This window comes from Rhinopithecus bieti, unplaced genomic scaffold (assembly GCF_001698545.2).
Source record: "Rhinopithecus bieti isolate Rb0 unplaced genomic scaffold, ASM169854v2 scaffold_75559, whole genome shotgun sequence".
NCBI classification, from domain to species: domain Eukaryota; kingdom Metazoa; phylum Chordata; class Mammalia; order Primates; family Cercopithecidae; genus Rhinopithecus; species Rhinopithecus bieti.
The window spans coordinates 321,910-339,665 of record NW_016828162.1 but is presented as its reverse complement, the minus strand read 5'-3'; the positions used below and the strand labels follow the sequence as shown (position 1 = coordinate 339,665).

Genomic DNA, 17,756 nt, shown 5'->3' with positions numbered 1-17,756 from the left:
TGCCCAGGCTGGAGTGCAATGGAACGATCTTGGCTTACCCCAACCTCTGCCTCCCGGGTTCAAGAGATTCTCCTGCCTCAACCTCCCAAGTAGCCGGGATTCCAGGCATGTGCCACCATGCCCAGCTAATTTTTTTTTTTTTTTTTTGTATTTTTGGTAGAGACAGGGTTTCACCATGTTGGCCAGGCTGGTCTGGAACTCCTGACCTCAGGTCATCCACCTGCCTCGGCCTTCCAAAGTAATGGGATTGCAGGATGAGCCACCGTGCCCGGCAGAACACTTCTTTAATAAATCACTGGCATTTATATCTTGTCTCAGACTCTGCTTCCAAGAGAAGCTGATCTTAGACCTGATGCTTCTAATTTTTTCATCTCCAACCACAACCCTGGGAGGTCAGGGTCTGGCTCCCCTATTCTCCCTCTGCACTCTTTCTTGCTCCTCTCCTGCATTCAAAAGGCATAACCACCTTCCAGGCTCCCCAAACAACAGGCAGCCATCTACTGGGGTCGGGAGCATGTAAAAACATCCATGAGGTCTCTGAAGGAAGCAGCAAGCAGCTTGTTTGCTGTGGCCAGCAGCAAAAGAAGCCCCCCAACCGTACCACCCCGGAGGGGGATCATAAGGAGGCCAGGTAGGCAAAGTTCAGGCAGTTGCATTGCATGTCAGCAGCACTTCAGGAGGCAGGTGGGGTTGGAGGTTGTCTCCCGTCCTGTGTCTGCGGTAGGAGGGGCTCTGCTGGTAGTTCCCTCTCCTCCCCCAAAGAGCTTCTCTCCACCCCCACCAGTTCTCTGTCTCTGTAAATCCCAGAATCCATCACCACGGATCCTCCAGCAGGTCCCACAGCCGGCTGCTGCTAGAGTCAGATAAGTCAGCAGAGAAGATGCTGGGGGGTGGGGGACCAGAACCCAGAGGAGGACCCCCGCTCAGGGCCTCCAGCCAGTCCAGGGAGTCCGTGGGGTCCCTGGGAGAAGGGGAGGAGGAGTTCGTGGGAGATGGGAGTGAAGAGGAGAAAACAGATGAGAGGCCTTCAGAGTCCGGGGAAGGGGACAGCACGTCGAAGGAGCCAGGGAAGTCCAGGGGAATGGGGGGCAGGGGGTCTGCGGGATAAAGAATGGTACGTGAGCTGGGAAAGTCAGGGGTCCGGGCGCCAGCCCCCCAAACCCCATTTCCAGGAGTCCAGCTCCCCAGCTCATGCCTCTCTTGGACGCAGGAGTCCGGAACCTCAGCCCCTACCTCCCCTAAACCTAAGAATTCGGATCCTACCATCAGGCTCCACCTGATCCTCCAGGATGTCATCGATGCCCCGGTTCGGAAGCAACTGCGGATGGAGAAATTTGGCGAGAACTCAGGACTCCGATCTGGACCTGACTAGAGAACCCTAGCCGGATTCAACCCACACCCTCTTACCTGCGCCCTCCGGATCGCTTCCTGCAGCTCCTCCTCCAGAGTCAGAGCCGCTGAGCCCGGCGCTGAGGAAGGGTTCAGGGCTGGAGCTGCAGCAGGAGCCGAAGTGGGAGTTGGAGCCGGAGCCGTCCCCGGGGTAGCCGCGGCACGTGGAAGAGGTGGCCTGTGAGATGCTGCGCTGGACTTGACCTAGAACAGCCAAGATGGGTAGCTCCAATAAGCCACGCCCACCGGGCGCAACCCCACCCACTCGCAAAGTGTGGCTCCACCCCTTGATCCTGTCGCGACCCGTTGCTCATCAACCCCTCCTTTGGTCTCGCCCCCTATTCTTTCATTGGCTCCTCTTCCCTAAAGATCCGCCCTCCGTTGCTCTGAACTACGCCCCCTCGCCTTCAAGGCTTCCCACCGCTGGTCCACGCCCCCATACTTCATTGGCTAGTTTTTTCGACTCCCCGCCCCTCCCACTTTGCTTTCTCTTCATTGGTCCACACGCGCATAGCCCCGCCCTCACCGAGCCCTGACGCCGGGCGGCTGCCAGGGCCTTGGGCCTGAGGCGCGGCCAGGGAGCACCCGCGGGACTGTCCTCGCGCCGCGGCTTCGGCCGCTCGCGGGGCGGGGCGCCGCCGCGCATGCGCTCCAGGAGCATGGCTTTGGTCCCCGACACTGGGAGGCCCCGCAGGCGCAGCTGCTGCCGGAGCTCTGAGACCTGGGGAGGGGGGGTGGGAAGAGGCAGTGCTGGGCGAGCTCCGGGGCGCAGGCGGGAGCCGGACAGGATATTTGGAAGCCGAGAAAGGAGACACTGGGGGTTCGGACTCCTGGGACCCTAAAACACGATGGGACTGGGTACCCGATGTCCTGGATTTCCAGAGGGTAGAGGCTGCGGGGTTGGAATTCTGGGACCCCACCGAAGGAGAGAGCCAGCCTGGAAAGTTACACCCCAAACTTACCGTCAGCTCCTCCAGTTTAAGGGTCTGAAGTTCCAACTTGTGTGGAGGGGGCGAGGGGCTAGGGACTCCTGGTGGGCAGGGAGTGAGGACAGAGGGCTTCATCCTGGTGATAATCGTGAGGGGTGAACAAAGGTTAGAGAGGTAGAGGGGGAAAAGGCGTTCTGGGGTCCTCAAAAACGGGGGGCTGGGGAAGATGCAGAAAAGTGAGGGCCCAGAATTCTGGGTCTCCGAGGGCGCAAACATGGGGCTAGATTTCTGTGCATGGGGGAGGAGGAACTAGGGGTTCAGACTCGGGTTGGAAGGGCAAAGGGAGGGGCTGGGATCCCGGACTCTTAAACCCTGGGGGAGGAGGGGTTGGGGCCCGAATCCCCTAATCGTGGACTCGAGGTTTGAGAGAGGAGGATGCTGGGACCTGAATTTCTGGGTCCCGGGAGAACAGAAAGGGGCGTCATACCTAGGATGTGGCTGCTGCGAGTCTGTCCCTTCCCACAGAGGTGGCCCGGGAGGACCCAGGGCGGACCCCTCGGCTTGGGGGTCTGCCCTGGATCCCTGTCTCGGCTCTGGGGGCATGTACTGGTGGTATGTCAAGTTCCCCCTGGGCTTGGACTCCCTCCAGCGTTGGGAGATCTTGGGAGACTCCTGAAAGAGTAGCTATGATGTGCTAGGCTTCAGCGCGGCTCCCACCTTCCTGCCCAGAGGCTACATGCAAAGTAGAGTCAGCTCGGTGCCTCCAAAGAGGAGCAAAAATGGCAGCAGCAGCAAGGGAGACAAAGGCTGGGCTCTCATAGGGACCTCTCCCTCCGGTCGAGACTCACCTTCTTTGGGGACCTCCAAGGAGGACAATATTCTGGCTCGGGGAGCAGGACCCCAGGGCTGAAGAGGAAAGGGGCCGTGCCCGAGGGCAAGGCCGGGGCCAGAGGAGGACCTGAGGCTGAGATCCACGGGTCTGGATCCGAGACTGGAGAGACGGTGAAGGACCCTGAGAGGCCTGCAGGCAGCAAGCCAAGCCGGGAGGAGCAAGGCTGTGTGGAAAGCGGGGCCCCGGGGTGCAGGAGGGCAGGCCAGGGAGCAAGACTTGAGTGCTGGGAGCTGGGCGCCTGAACTCCTGGATCTGAGGGCGGAGGTGTCGGGGGGCCCGGTTGTTACATTCTCAAGTAAAGCAGGAATTTTCTATCACAAAGGGGTGTGGTAGCTGAGGATCACAGATGTCTGAGGTTTTGCTAGGACAGGGGTGGGGCCTGCACTCCTGGTTCTTGGGGAGAGGGAGAGGCTGAAAGCTACATGCAGGCCAACTGCGGTGGCTCATGCCTGTAATCCCAGCACTTTGGGAGACTGAGGCGGATGGATCACTTGAGGTCAGGAGTTCGAGACCCACCTGGCCAACATGGTGAAACCCCGCCTCTACAAAAAATACAAAAATTAGCCGGGCGTGGTGGCGCCTGCCTGTAATCCCAGCTACTCAGGAGGCTGAGGCAGGAGAATCGCTTGAACCTGGGAGGTAGAGATTGCAGTGGGCTTAGATTGAGCCATGACACTCCAGTCTGGCGACAGAGCAAGACTCCATCTCAAAAACAAAAAAACTACATCCAGAGCTTCTCATGTATACCAAATGTGGAGACCGGATGCCCATCTTCTCCAAAGAAGCAGGATCCAAACTCATGCATCTCATTGGGGTGGAGAAGCAGGAAGCAGAGCTCCCAGGGGTGGGGTGGCCAGAGACCTGGACTCCTGGATCCTTGGGAAAGGACAGGCTGGGATTTTGGTCTGTCCCGGAGGATGGGGACTGAGCTGCAGGAACCAATGAAGGCTATCTGGCAGCTGTATTCCAGGATATCCCAATCGGCGGGAGAGGTCACCATCCCCTCCCTTTTGGGGCCCACACTTACTCTGCTCCTGATTCCGTCTGTGGATCCGAAGCTGGAGGACTGTGGAGGGAGGAGGGAGGTGGGAGGAGGAAGGCGGGAAGGGAGTGTCCAGAAGCCTGGCCTGGCAGGCGGGTGGGAGCTGCAGTTGTTGGCGGGACACGCGTGCCCAGCCCCCTTACACAGCCTGTGCAGGCGGGTGGGCGGGCAGCAGGCTCCCTTCCTCGGGCCTCCCGCCTGCTCTCTGCCAGCGCAGCGCTGCGGGCCAGCGCCATTCTGGGGCTACGAGCCAGCCAGCGTGCAGGCAGGAGGCAGCCCTGCCCCTGGCTCCACCTGCCCCCTCCATGAGCAAGCGTGTGCCCACCCCACCCCGTGCGCAATCGCCATCTTGGCAGCCTGGCCCCTTTGCACCTCGCCTCCCTTTATCCATGCGCTCCTGCTACTTTCTGTGCTATCTGGGGGCCTTCCTACAGTTAACACTCTCCGCATATCCACATTTTAAGTATGCATCTCTTTGGGCTCTAGTTTTGCACACATGCCATTTTTGTGCACTTGCATGTTTTTGCACACTCTTCATCCTTGACCCACTGTGCCTCAGCATCTATGTTAACACTCTTTTTTCCTTTTTTAAATTTGTTTTATTTTTTTAGAGACAAAGTGTCGCTCAGTATCCCAGGCTGGAGTGCAGGGGTGCGATCACAGCCTTGAACTCCCAGGCTCAACCCATCCTCCCACCTCAGTCTCCTGAGTACCTGGGGCTACAGGCATGCACCACTACACCTAGCTAAATTTTTTTGTTTTGTTTTTATTTTTTGTAGAGACTGGTCTCGCTGTGTTGCCCAGGATGAATGTTAACTATCTTTTTTTTTTTTTTTGAGACAGAGTCTCGCTCTGTCACCCAGGCTTGAGGGCAATGTCATGATCTCGGCTTACTGCAACTTCTGCCTCCCAGGTTCAAGTGATTCTCCTGCCTTAGCCTCCCAAGTAGCTGGGATTACAGGTGCCCACCATCACACCCAGCTAATTTTTTTTTTTTTTTTTTTTTTTTTTTTTTGAGACAGAGTATTGCTCTGTCACCCAGGCTGGAGTGCAGTGGTGCGATGTAGACTCACTGCAACCTCCACCTCCCGAGTTCAAGCAGTTCTCCTGCCTCAGCCTCCCCAGTAGCTGGGACTACAGGCACATGCCGCCATGCCCGGCTAATTTTTTGTATTCTAGTAGAGATGGGGTTTCACCGTGTTGCCCAGGCTGGTTTCGAACTCCTGAGCTCAGGCAATCTGCCCATCTCAGCCTCCCAAAGTGCTAGGACTACAAGCGTGAGCCACCTCGTTTGGTGTCAATTTTTTGTATTTTTAGTAGAGACAGGGTGTCGCCATGTTGGCCAGGCTGGTCTTGAACTCCTGACCTCAGGTGATCCACCTGCCTCGGCCTCCCAAAGTGCTGGGATTACAGGCATGAGCCACCACACCTGGCCAGGATGAATGTTAACTATCTTATGTGCACACTCAGGGTTTGCTCAGTTTGGGAGCAAGGATCTCTCTTTGCACATTTCTGCTCTTCTCTGGATATATGCGCCTTTTTGTACACTCCTTGCTGTTTGGTTTCTGGTGTCTTTATACCCAACCAATCACATAGACATGCTCATGTGCACACTGAAGTACCCTTTGCCTTCTCAGGAACTGATCTATAGTTCGAAACACTTGCACACTTTTTTTTTTGAGATGGAGTTTTGCTCTTGCTTTCCAGGCTGGAGTGAAATGGCACTATCTCGGCTCACCACAACCTCCACCTCCCGGGTTCAAACTATTCTCCTGCCTCAGCCTTCTAAGTAGCTGGGATTACAGGCATGCGCCACCATGCCCGGCTATACTTGCAGACTTTTTGCCTGCCCTGGAACCTAAAACAAGACCTTTGACACTCACAGCTTGACAGCTCATTGTCCCCTCACCCAAACTCCCACATTGGTCCCCTGAAGTCCCTCCTCTGCTTTTCTGCCTCTGCATGTGCACCATTGTAAGCCCTTGTTTCTTTGCAGTGCTCGAACACTCTGCATGCCTGCCCCTGGCCTCCAATCCCCATTGCTCCCCTGTGAGGGTGGTACTAGCCATTTGCACACTTGATCCACCACAGCTGGACCCCTGTGCTGGGGCCTCCTTTATGCAAAGTGACCTTTTGCACAAAAAACGCAGGCCTCATGGGTCCTACCACCCCTCCCTTCCCACCCCAGAGTACAGCATTCTCAGGATCCCATCCCCCACACATGAAGACAGCCCTCTCTCACCAGATCGGAACTTGGAGCGAATGATTTGGGAACGCTGGGAGGAAGCCGCCAGGGTCATTGCCAAGGCCGGGATGGGGACCTGGACGGAGAGGGGGCAGGGCAGGGGCCCTATAGTGGGCTGGCTCAGAGTGGAGGTCAGAAGGCTGCCCCTGTGAGTGAATTCAGCAGGGAAAGGGCCCGAGGGAGGTGGGAATAGGAGCAGCCTTGGGCCATAACTTCTAGATCCCAGGGGCTGTAGAGGAGGGGGCTGCAGACACCTTGCTCCAAGGTAGGAGAAAGCTGGGAACCCAGACCCTGGTCTGAAAGACAGGGGCTGAGGGCCTCAACTCCGGTATCCTGGGAGGGGAGGGACCTGGGATCTGGGAATCGTAGGTCCTGAGGAGGAAGGGGTTGTGGGTTGGGACCCCTGCATCAAGGAAAGGGAGGAAGCAGTGGGGCCTGGACTCTGGAATCTTGAAGGAGAAGGAGGTTAAGGGCTGGAACTCAATACTCTAAGGAGATGAGAATCCAAGATCCTGGGTGGAGAGGGGAACCCGGCCCTGACAGGTTTCTGAGGAATAGAAGGGTCCCTGTGACCTGTATCTGAGAAGGAGTGAGTGGGGTGTCAGCCACCACGGTCTCTGGGGAAGGGACTGGGACCAGAGAGGGGACAGGACCATTGAGGAGTGCGCCCCCCGTCCACCCCAGGGGCTTCTCACCAGGTGGGCTCGGCGAAGCTGTGCTCTGGGGCGGGTTGAGTCTAGAGGCCGAGGCTGGACACCGCAGGCTCCGCCCCACCAGCCTGGGACCGCCTCCAACCCACCTTCCTGGGGTGTGCCAGGAGCCCCGCTGGGGACCCTGAGAAGGGGTGGGAGCACCCGCTGGGAGGGCCTGAGCGGGCCTGGGGGGATGCTGGAGGGTAGGAGGGAGGACGCCAGGGTTCCCTGGCTCGCTCCCCCTGCGCGTCCTGGGGCTGTGAGGTGGGGTGGAGCGGTGGCAGGCGGACTGACAGAAGCAGGTGCCCGGAGAGGGGCGCCGGGTGAGCAGCAGCGGCAGGTGGTCGTGTCCCGGCCCTGCCGGCAGGTGCCACCTGTCGCCTACTTTTTCCCTGACGCAGCAACTGGAGTCAAGTTCAGGGGAGTGAAAAGTTCAAACTGGGGTCCCAGATTCCTGGATCCAAGAAAGGAGAGGGATGGGGACCTCGACTCCTGGGTTTGAAGAAAAAGAGGCAGGGGCCTCTGGGGTGCTGGGAACGGGGACAGAGGTGTTGGGATTCGGCGGTGTGCCCGGCAGGCAAAGGTCCAGAGGGGGCTGGGGACTCAGATTCCTGGGTTTGAGGGAGGAGGGGGCTGGAGTATGGATTTGCGGGTGGGGGGTCGAAGGGAGACATCGCTGGTTCCCACTGGCAGGACTGAGGGCCTTATAATCGGCAGAGCAAGCTTAGGGCCCTGTTCTGAGGGGTGTGGGAGGCTCCTGTGCTCTTGGATTGGATTACATGCAAAAGGGCGAGCCAAGGCCGTGGCTATAAATACCTACTCAGACTCGGCAGGGGCCCAGACAAGGGCCCTGCAACCTTGTTCTGCAGAAAACCATCATTAGCGCCCCCAAGTCTTAACAATTGAGGCGCTGCCGATACCACAGATACCTTTATTTGTCCTTGGCATTCACATCCTAAGCCCATGCTCCCACCGTCCCATCCGCTACTTCCCGAAAACTCAATCTCCCAACATTCCACGCGGGATAAGAACTACAACTCCCATAAAGCTCTGCGCTCAGGCGGGCTCCTGTCAGTGGAAGCCTGCGACATTTCAAGGTGCGCGCTCTCGTTTGGTATTGGTTCTCATGGAGACGCGGCCACGGGAGGCCCATGGCGATAATTGGCAGGCAGCTCCTGCTGCTCAAGATCCCAGAGGAGGCGGCGTAGCCTGCGGAGTTCACGGTGCAAGGCGTCGTTAGTCACTGGACCAGTGAGGCGCAGGCGCGAGCTCCCCAGGGGCAGAATGAGGGGCGGGTGCGAGGAGAAGCTTTCGAAGATGTCACCTGTGAGACCGAAGTAGGCGGGGTTAGAGTCTGAAAGTGGGAGTGAGGTAGTTGCATTGGGGTGAGGCTGCGTCACACCCAAAGGAAGAAAAAACTTCAAACCCCAGCAACTCCTGGAGAGGGGTCCGTTCACACGCTACTCTAGGAGCCCCTGGGCATGATGGAAGTTGTAATTCAGACGATGGAAAGCCACCGTTGCCTGGGAAACGGCTTCCCAAATCCCTGAGAAGGGGCTGGAAACTTGCCTTACAGATTCCTAAAGATGGAGGAGTCAAGTTCAGGGGAGCAAAAGTCCCGAGACCTGGACTCCTAGGGGTGGTGGGTGGGTGGCTGGTGGAGGGAATGGACTAGGGATGCGAACCACTGAGAATAAAGGGAGCTGGGGGCTTGAACTCCTGTATCTTGAGGGGGGAAGGGGCTGGGTCCTGCACTTATTCCTGGTGGAGAGGGACAGGGGTCCAGAATCGGTTTAGAAGGAGACTGGGGATCTGGACTCCAAGATTCTGAGAAAAGAAGAAAGGTGCAGTGGTTCACGCCTGTAATCCCAGTACTTTGGGAGGCCGAGGCGGGGGGGATCACGAGGTCAGGAGTTCGAGACCAGCCTGGCCAACATGGTGAAACCCCGTCTCTACTAAAGATACAAAAAATTGGCCGAGCGCGGTGGCTCAAGCCTGTAATCCCAGCACTTTGGGAGGCCAAGGCGGGCGGATCACGAGGTCAGAAGATCGAGACCATCCTGGCTAACATGGTGAAACCCCGTCTCTACTAAAAAATACAAAAAAAAAACTAGCGCGGGCAAGGCGGCGGTGCCTGTAGCCCAGCTTACTCGGGAGGCTGGAAGGAGGGAGAATGGCTAAACCGGGAGGCGGAGCTTGCAGTGAGCTGAGATCCGGCCACTGCACTCCAGCCCGGCGACAGAGCGAGACTCCTTCTCAAAAAAAAAAAAAAAAAAAAAAAAAAAAGATACAAAAAATTAGCCAGGTGTGGTGGCGCGCGCCTGTAATCCCAGCTACTCAGGAGGCTGAGGCAGGAGAATCGCTTGAACCTGAGAGGCAGAGGTTGCAGTGAGCCGAGATCGCGCACTGCACTCCAGCCTGAGTGACAGGGTGAGACTCCATCTCAGAAGAAGAAGAAGAAAGCTGACGGCCCCAATGCTGTATCCCATTGCTCCTCACCTGTGTCCACAGCTTCCCGCTCTGCAGGGGGAGGGTCCCACGCGGCTGGCGGCCCGAGGCCAGGGCCCAGCTGGTAGTGGCTGAGCAGATGGTGCAGCTGGGCGGGGGTCAAGGTGGGGTGGTCCATTCTTAGGCTGCTCCATGAAGCCTGGTGGGAAGATCAGGTGAGAGGTTGATGGTCATTATAGGGCAGCTGAGAAGTGAAATGGAAGGGCTTCCGTAATGGGAGTGGGTGTGGCGGGAAGATAATGGCATCTCTGCAGTGTCTTCCGGGCACTGTGAAGTCTGTTTATCACCAAAGTGATGGTGGGGAAGAGTGTGCTCCCAGCAATTTTTTAAAATGTGATTTGCCTCAGGATAAATGAGGATACAGGAAATGAGTGGGGTGGAAATAAATAAGATTGGCCATTTGTTTATATTATTGAATCTGGCGATGGTACTTGGGGATTTCTTTTTTTTTTTTTTTTTTTTTTCCTTAAAAGACAGGGTCTTACTCTTTTCCCCAGGCTGTAGTGCAATGGTGCGATCATGGCTTGCTGCAGCCTTAAACTCCTGGGCTCAAGTGATCCTTGGCCCCAGCCTCCAGAGCAGCTGGGACTACAAGCACATGCCACCACACCTCGTTAATTTTTTGTAGAGACAGGATCTCACTATGCTGCCCAGGCTGGTCTCAAGCTTCCCAAAGTGCTAGGATTATAGGCATGAGCCACTGCGCCTAGCTGGGATTCATTATTCATATTCTGCGCCTAGCTGGGATTCAGAATATTCATTATTCTGTGAATTCTGGGATTCATCACTCATACAAAAAGTGGTGGCCACTCTTTGTATCTGTTTGACAATGTCTGCACCTGATGTAGCTGACATCAGAACCATCAATGACTCCACCTAGACTGCCTGAGTTCAAAAATCCCAGTGGGTCACTTATTACCTTCTGGCAGGTCACCATCCCCTAGTCTCCTCATCCATAAATTTGGAGAACAGGAACTATCTAATAGAGTTGGTATGAGGATGCAATATGGCAAAATTGTAAAGTACTTGGAATGCTGCCTGGGGTTTATTAAATGCATAGTAAACTTCCTTATTGTTTTGAGGCAGGGTCTTGCTTTGTCACCTATGCTGGAGTGTAGTGGCATGATTGTGGCTCACTGCAGCCTCAACCACCTGGACTCAAGCAGTCCTTCCACCTCTGCTTCTGGCGTGGCTGGGACCACAGACGTGTGCCACCACATCTGGCTAATTTTTAAAATTTTTGGTAGAGATGGTGTCTCCCCTGTGTTGCCTGCACTCCAGCCTGAGTGACAGGGTGAGACTCCATCTCAGAAGAAGAAGAAGAAAGCTGGGCTCAAGTGGTCCTCCCACCTTGGCCTCCTAAAGTGCTGGCATTACAGGCATGAGCCACTACACCCAGCCCATTATAAACATTTGATATAAATAAATAAATGTCTATGGGGAACAGTTTTGTAAGATATTTAAAAAGAAAGGAAAATAAAAATAATTGACATTGGCCAGGCATGGTGGCTTATGCTTGTAATCCCAGCACTTTGGGAGGCCAAGGCAGGTGAATCCCCTGAGGTCAGGAGTTCAAAACCAGTCTGCCCAACAAGGTGAAACCCTGTCTCTACTAAAATTACAAAAATTAGCCGGGTGTGGTGGCGTGTGCCTGTTATCCCAGCTACTCAGGAGGCTGTGGTTGGAGAATCGCTTGAACCCAGGAGGCGGGAGGTTGGAGTGAGCCGAGATCACACCATTGCACTCCAGCCTGGGTGACAGAGTGAGACTCTGTCTCAAAATAAATAAATAAATAAATAAATAAGGAAAAATAAATGAAATCAAGTGACCTGTCCTACCTGATTCTGTTTCCTCATCTGAAAAATAGTCAGTCACCTACTTCGATGGGGCTTTGTCAGCATTAAACTAGAAGTGCTAAACAGTGTGCCTGGCAGGTAGTTCATGTTCAATGAATGTTTTGACCAACATGTTCCTTGGTCTCATACCAGACTTTCTGACTCAGCATGTCTGAGTGAGGGACCCTGGAAACTTTTTTTTTTTTTTTTTTTTCCTGGAGACAGGATCTTGCTCTGTTGCCCAGGCTAGAGTGCAATGGTGCAGTCTTGGCTCAATGCAGCTTCTGCCTCACAGGTTCCAGCGATTCTCCTGCTTCAGCCTCCAGAGTAACTTGGATTACAGGCGTGTGCCACCATGCCTGGCTAATTTTTGTATTTTTAGTAGAGACAGGGTTTTGCCATGTTGGCCAGGCTGGTCTCAAACTCCTGGCCTCAAGTGATCTACCTGCCTAGGCTTCCCAAAGTGTTGGGATTATAGGCATGAGCCACCACGCCAGGCCTGGAAACTATTTTTTTTTTTTTTTTTTTGAGACGGAGTCTTGCTCTGTTGCCCAGGCTGGAGTGCAGTGGCGCAATCTCGGCTCATTACAAGCTCCGCCTCCCGGGTTCACGCTATTCTGCTGCCTCAGCCTCCCAAGGAGCTGGGACTATAGGAGCCCGCCACTACGCCTGGCTAATTTTTTGTATTTTTTTTAGTAGATACCGGGTTTCACTGTGTTAGCCAGGATGGTCTCGATCTCCTGACCTCGTGATCTGCCCGCCTCAGACTCCCAAAGTGCTGGGATTACAGGCGTGAGCCACCGTGCCTGGCCCAGGCCTGGAAGCCATTTTTAATAAGTTCCACCAGGATTCAGACACAGCCGAGTTTGGTCATTGTTGGTGCTGGCTTCCTTCTACCTGCCAATGTGTTACCCACAGTGTCTGAGCTGGGGATGGCATGGGGTTCAAGGAGAGCTCCAACGGTGAGCTGAATACAGAAGGTGGCTGAGGGGGGTTGAGGAGTCAGAGGTCAGGTCAGGTACAGCTGACCAGCAGTCACCTTGAGCAGGGAAGTGCGGGGCACACAGAGCAGGTTCACAGCCATGGAGAGTTTCCGGAAGAACTCAGTGGCAATGTCGCCCAGCCCAGCTCCCTGTAGCCAATCTAAGACAAGGTCCAGGTTGGTTCGGATTTGAACAGCTCGGGACCACTGATAGAAAGGCCGGCCTTGACCTGTGGGCATTAAAGGTATGAGAGGAAGTTGGTTAGCTGGACTCTGTCCTCCTGCCTCCCAGACTGTTCCTATCCTTCAGCCTGGGATCTGGAGCTTGTTCTCCAGGGTACCCAAAGGTGAGACTTGAGCCCGTGGTGTGTCTAATTTGACCTGAGTCTCAGTGGCTCCTGTCTTTGCCTCCCTGACAGCTCCCAGCCAACCTTCACCTCGTTCCATCAGCGAGTTGAGAAGGGATGCGTTGGAGAAGAAGAACAAGTAGCCAAAAGTCTGAGACACGAGGTCAGGGTGCAGCTCGCACTGGCTGGTCAGCTCCAAGGCGGCCTGGAACACGCCCAGGGTAGGTCTCAACCCTGGAGGCATGGCCTCCAGCTCCGCGCCAGGCCCCGGCAGCTCTGCCCCAGCTGTGAAAGGGTTACTATCCAGGAGAGCAGGCAGTGTTGAATACAGAGTCTGAGGAAAGAGAGAAGGGTAAACAAGTGATTAGACTGCAACTCCCAGGAAGCTTCAGGGTAATAGAGCATGAAGATAATGGGGAGTTCCACCAAAGTCTTCTGGGAGTTGTAGTCCATTCTACAGTCAACACCCAAAGGGTCTCCATGAGCAAATCCCTACTTGGTGGAAGGGTATATAAGTTTCTTGAGTATTTTAAGATCACCTCTTGTGCATTGTGGGACTTGTAGTTCTCAGCAGAGACAGCTCAAGGAGGACAAAGGATACTGGACAAAGAGTTCCCTTTCAGTCAAAGAATTATTCATCCCAAATTCCCCAAAGAAAGAAAAAGAATGGAGAGTCAGGAAGTGGGAGTGGGATGGCAGTTTGCCAGTGGAAAGTGAGATCAGGCCAAGGACAGGAAATGAGGTCAGAAACAGAAGAAATAAAAGCACACTAGGCAGGAATGTACAGGAAGTGAAGGAGGAAAGGGCTTCACAATCTAGACTGCTAGAGGAACTCTGAGACTGATAGTCATCTGTCCCAAAAGATCCTCTCTCATTCTTGCAGATAGGGCATCAGGCACACCATAAGCCAGAAACCCTAAGAATGCCAAGAAGCGGTATTAAGGTCAAGGGTAGTGGTGGGGAAACTGGGGCAGAAAGCAGGCCCTTCCAGGAAGGGCACTCAAAGACAAAGATCTGTGGTTCTGAAAGGGAAGTGAATTCAGAACTGTAGGAAGTGAGATCAGCAAGTGAAGGAAGTGGGGCCTGATGAAAGAGGATCTTCAGTTTAAATCAGTTCCTGGCACTATTTGATCTCTAGCTATCTATCAATCATTTATCTATTTATTATATATAAAACTTAACAGTGACTGAAGAGTAGACTTAGAAAGTGGGAGATTCAGAAGGTGGTAATGGTGATGTTACCAAGTAGTGAGGTCAGCCTGTCAAAAGTGGTGATTACTACTTTTTATTTTTTTATTTTGTTTTATTTTATTTTATTTTTTTGAGATGGAGTCTCGCTCTGTCGCCCAGGCTGGAGTGCAGTGGTGCAATCTCGGCTCGCTGCAACCTCCACCTCCTGGGTTCAAGCAATTCTCCTGCCTCAGTCTCCTGAGTAGCTGGGATTACAGGCATCACCCAGCTAATTTTTGTATTTTTAGTAGAAACGGGGTTTCACCATGTTGGTCAGTCTGGTCTCAAACTCCTGACCTCGTGATCTGCCTGCCTTGGCCTCCCAAAGTGCTGGGATTACACGCGTGAGGCACTGCACCTAGCTTTATTTTATTTTTTTTGAGACAGAGTCTTGCTCCATCTGCCAGGCTGGAGTGCAGTGGCGTGAAGTGATCTTGGCTCACTGCAACATCCGCCTCCCAGGTTCAAGTGATTGTTGTGCCTCAGCCTCTCCAATAGCTGGAATTACAGGCGCAGGCCACCACACGTGGCTAATTTTGTATTTTTAGTAGAGATGGAGTTTCACCATGTTGGCCAGGCTGGTCTCAAACTCCTGACCTCAAGTGATCCACACACCTCGACCTCCCAAAGTGCCGGGATTACAGATGTGAACCACCATGTTTGCCCAGGTGATGATTACAAAGGAAAAGAAGCCAGAAAGGCAGGAAGTGATGTAAGCTCAAACAAGTGGTGTCAGAACAGCAAAGTCCTTGGGTGAGATGGGATGTCATGTCAAAGAAGCAGAAAATCTTGGTCAAATAGTGACATCAGAGCCACACAGTGTAGTTCAAACAAGAAGTGATGTTACCACAAACAAGAAGTGGTGTTACGTGAAACAGGAAGTGACACTATGTCAAACAGGAAGTAAGAGGCAAGGGCCAACCTTGGTGAGGTAGTAGACAGACTGCTGGAAGGTACACATGATGACCTCATCCAGGAGGGCCATGGCCTCATCACATAATTCCAAGTCATTGCAGAGCTGTGGGTCTGAGGACAGGCTTGGGGTTAAGAGGGAGAACCAGAAGTTGGCAGCCAGGAGCCCAGGTTCCCAGGTGCAGGGCATGATGGGAGACTTGGACAAGTCTGAGCTTGGGTCAGAGCTCACCCTCTTGGTCAGCCTCCTTTTCCATTTCCAGCACCTTCTCCTGCACAAAGCTAAGCAGCTCCGTGGTGTTGGCCATCCACAGCATGAGTGGCCGCAGCTCCACAGACACAGCTTCAGGAGTCAGGGGCACCTCAGGGACCCCCTCAGGGTGGCTTGAAAAAGAGGAAGGAATTTGTGATCCCTGCCCAACCCTCATAGTTTACAAACCCCAAGATATCTAAGTCTAAGTGGGAGACCAAGACCAACCCCCATTGCACAGCTGGAAAAGTTGAGTGCCAGGGAGAAGCAGAAACTTGGACTGAGACATGCATGGGGTGAACACAGAACTGGACGCAAAACCCAACCCCTGCATCCCTCCAGACCGCTCTGCTCAGAATTTCTCTTACTTTTCTGGCTGACGGTCTCCAATTTCCTTAATCTTTTCCTGTGGAACAGTAAGATCAGAATCAAGGTGAGGGGGATCCACAGAGGGGCTTATGAGTTAATACTCTGTTTTTTCTAGAAGCACAATTCTCATAGAGACTGATCCTACTTTTCTTAGAGATGGAGTCTCACTATGTTGCCCCGGATGGTCTCCAACTCCTGAGCGCAAATGATCCTCCTACCTTGGCCTTCTAAAGCAGTAGGATTATAGTGTGAGCCACTGCAACCGGCCTTTACTCCTCATACGGATTCTTTTTTACTTTTTTTGAGATGGAGTTTCCCTGCTGTTGCCCAGGCTGGGGTGCAATGGCTTAATTTCGGCTCACTGCAACCTCTGCCTCCCAGGTTCAAGCGATTCTCCTGCCTCAGCCTCCCAAGTTGCTGGGATTACAGGCATGCGCCACCATGCCTGGCTAATTTTTTGTTGTTGTTGTTGTTGTTGTTGTTGTTTTTTGAGACGGAGTCTCGCTCTGTCACCCAGGCTGGAGTGCAGTGGCCAGATCTCAGCTCACTGCAAGCTCCGCCTCCCGGGTTCAGGCCATTCTCCTGCCTCAGCCTCCCGTGTAGCTGAGACTACAGGCGCCCGCCACCATGCCCGGCTAGTTTTTTGTATTTTTTAGTAGAGACAGGGTTTCACCGTGTTAGCCAGGATGGTCTCGATCTCCTGACCTCGTGATCCGCCCGTCTCGGCCTCCCAAAGTGCTGGGATTACAGGCTTGAGCCACCGCGCCCGGCCAATTTTTTGTATTTTTAATAGAGACAGGGTTTCACCATGTTAACCAGGATGGTCTCGATCTCCCAACTTCAGGTGATCTGCCCGCCTCAGCCTCCCAAAGTGCTGGGATTACAGGCATGAGCCACCACGCCCAGCTCTTCAGACAAATTCTAATCCCACAAGCTTTAGAATGGTCTCTCCTTACTTTTTAAAACACACACACTCTATGATTATGAGTAGTGTAGCTCCTTCAGGTCCTCTTCTCCAATTTTTACCCTCAAGAAACTCCTTAAACCTCTCTGGTTAGGCCCTAGCTCAATAGGATGGAACGTTCCCCAACTCTGAATGGTTTCTTTCTGGAACTTCCATCTGTAGGTCCAGTGGCTTTGTGCTTCCTCACCTCCAAGAATGAACTTGCTCACTACTATCCAAACTCCAAGCCCAATGGGCTGCAGTGAATTCTCACACTGACCTCTCCCAACTTCTCATCCAGTGGGATCTCTCCCCCACCATCTCCCATAATGGTTTCTTCCTAAGGTGAGTTCAGTGCTTAGGTGAGTTCTCCTAACGTGAGTTTGGGCTTCCCCTTCAGTGCAGTGGATCTACAACTCCCAGCGTTCTATGGGGGGCCCCTTACTATTTAATAACCCCAAAACGCTGGGGGCAGTGGCTCACACCTGTAATCCCAGCGCTTTGGGAGGCTGAGGCGAGCGAACCACGAGGTCAGGAGTTCCAGACAAGCCTGGCCAAGATGGTGAAACCCCGGCTCTTCCAAAAATACAAAAAATTAGCCGGGCGTGATGGCAGGCGCCTGTAATCCCAGCTACTCGGGAGGCTGAGGCAGGAGAATCATTTGAACCCAGGAGGCAGAGGTTGCAGTGAGCCAAGACCGCCACTGCACTCCAGCCTGGGCAACTGAGCGAGACTCCGTCTCAAAAACAAAAAACAAAAACAAAAACAAAACCCAAATCCTTCCCAAGGCATCATGGGAACAGTGGTTTCACCCAGCCCAGCTATGAAAAGGGTTGAATGTGGGGAGGGGAGGCTGGAGAAGGGACTTGGGGCGCTGGCGGGGCTGGATGGGGATTGGGGGGCGCTCACCCAGACGGCCTCCTTGATGAGCCGGGCCAGGCGACCCAGCAGTCGCGGCAGGTGGCCCAGCTCCAGCTCACGGGCGGAATGCTGTACGCACAGCGCCAGCAGCGTGGCGGGCCCGAGGGGCGGCAGGTCCCCCGCACCAGTGGCTGCGGCGCGCACGATCTCGCCCAGCAGCGCCTCCTCCTCGCGCGGCCGGAAGCGCAGGACTGGCTCACGGCCGTCCAGGTAGGCGGCCAGTGCCTCACCGCGCTCCTGCAGGCCGCGGCCGCACAGGCGACAGGAGAA

General features: G+C 54.3%; 2 protein-coding genes across 8 annotated transcripts; both read right to left on the bottom strand.

Annotated features, from left to right (window-relative positions):
* Positions 1–283: 283 nt before the first annotated feature.
* On the bottom strand, positions 284–8,194 carry MAMSTR (MEF2 activating motif and SAP domain containing transcriptional regulator). Of its 7 annotated transcripts, none has more exons than XM_017864356.1 (10): positions 7,193–8,194; positions 6,495–6,602; positions 4,238–4,276; positions 3,167–3,462; positions 2,806–2,990; positions 2,352–2,454; positions 1,916–2,110; positions 1,408–1,593; positions 1,264–1,318; positions 284–1,097 (listed from the first exon to the last, which is right to left on the bottom strand). In XM_017864356.1, exons 2-10 carry the CDS (start codon positions 6,550–6,552, stop codon positions 814–816), a joined length of 1,401 nt encoding a protein of 466 aa, XP_017719845.1. In that variant the 5' UTR covers positions 6,553–6,602; positions 7,193–8,194; the 3' UTR covers positions 284–813. The 7 variants fall into 7 exon arrangements, with proteins under 7 accessions (XP_017719845.1, XP_017719844.1, XP_017719846.1 ...); XM_017864355.1 differs by having other exon boundaries at positions 6,495–6,573; positions 7,193–8,193; XM_017864357.1 differs by having other exon boundaries at positions 3,167–3,309; positions 6,495–6,573; positions 7,193–7,569.
* A 165-nt stretch (positions 8,195–8,359) lies between these two features.
* Positions 8,360–17,750, bottom strand: LOC108523644 (ras-interacting protein 1-like; the record flags this gene model as incomplete). The annotated part of the gene is made up of 7 exons (XM_017864367.1): positions 8,360–8,513; positions 9,689–9,836; positions 12,572–12,744; positions 12,952–13,195; positions 15,236–15,387; positions 15,622–15,659; positions 17,475–17,750. Coding segments are annotated over 4 exons (501 nt in total), but the record flags the coding sequence as incomplete, so codon positions are not given.
* Positions 17,751–17,756: the final 6 nt, after the last annotated feature.

Excerpts from the sequence above, each read along its gene's own strand:
- MAMSTR (XM_017864356.1), bottom strand. The coding sequence starts at position 6,552 with ATGACCCTGGCGGCTTCCTCCCAGCGTTCCCAAATCATTCGCTCCAAG. Across the intron at positions 2,455-2,805 it reads TCGCAGCAGCCACATCCTAG|GATGAAGCCCTCTGTCCTCA; the intron begins GTATGACGCCCC and ends GATTATCACCAG. Across the intron at positions 2,111-2,351 it reads TTAAACTGGAGGAGCTGACG|GTCTCAGAGCTCCGGCAGCA; the intron begins GTAAGTTTGGGG and ends CCCCCTCCCCAG.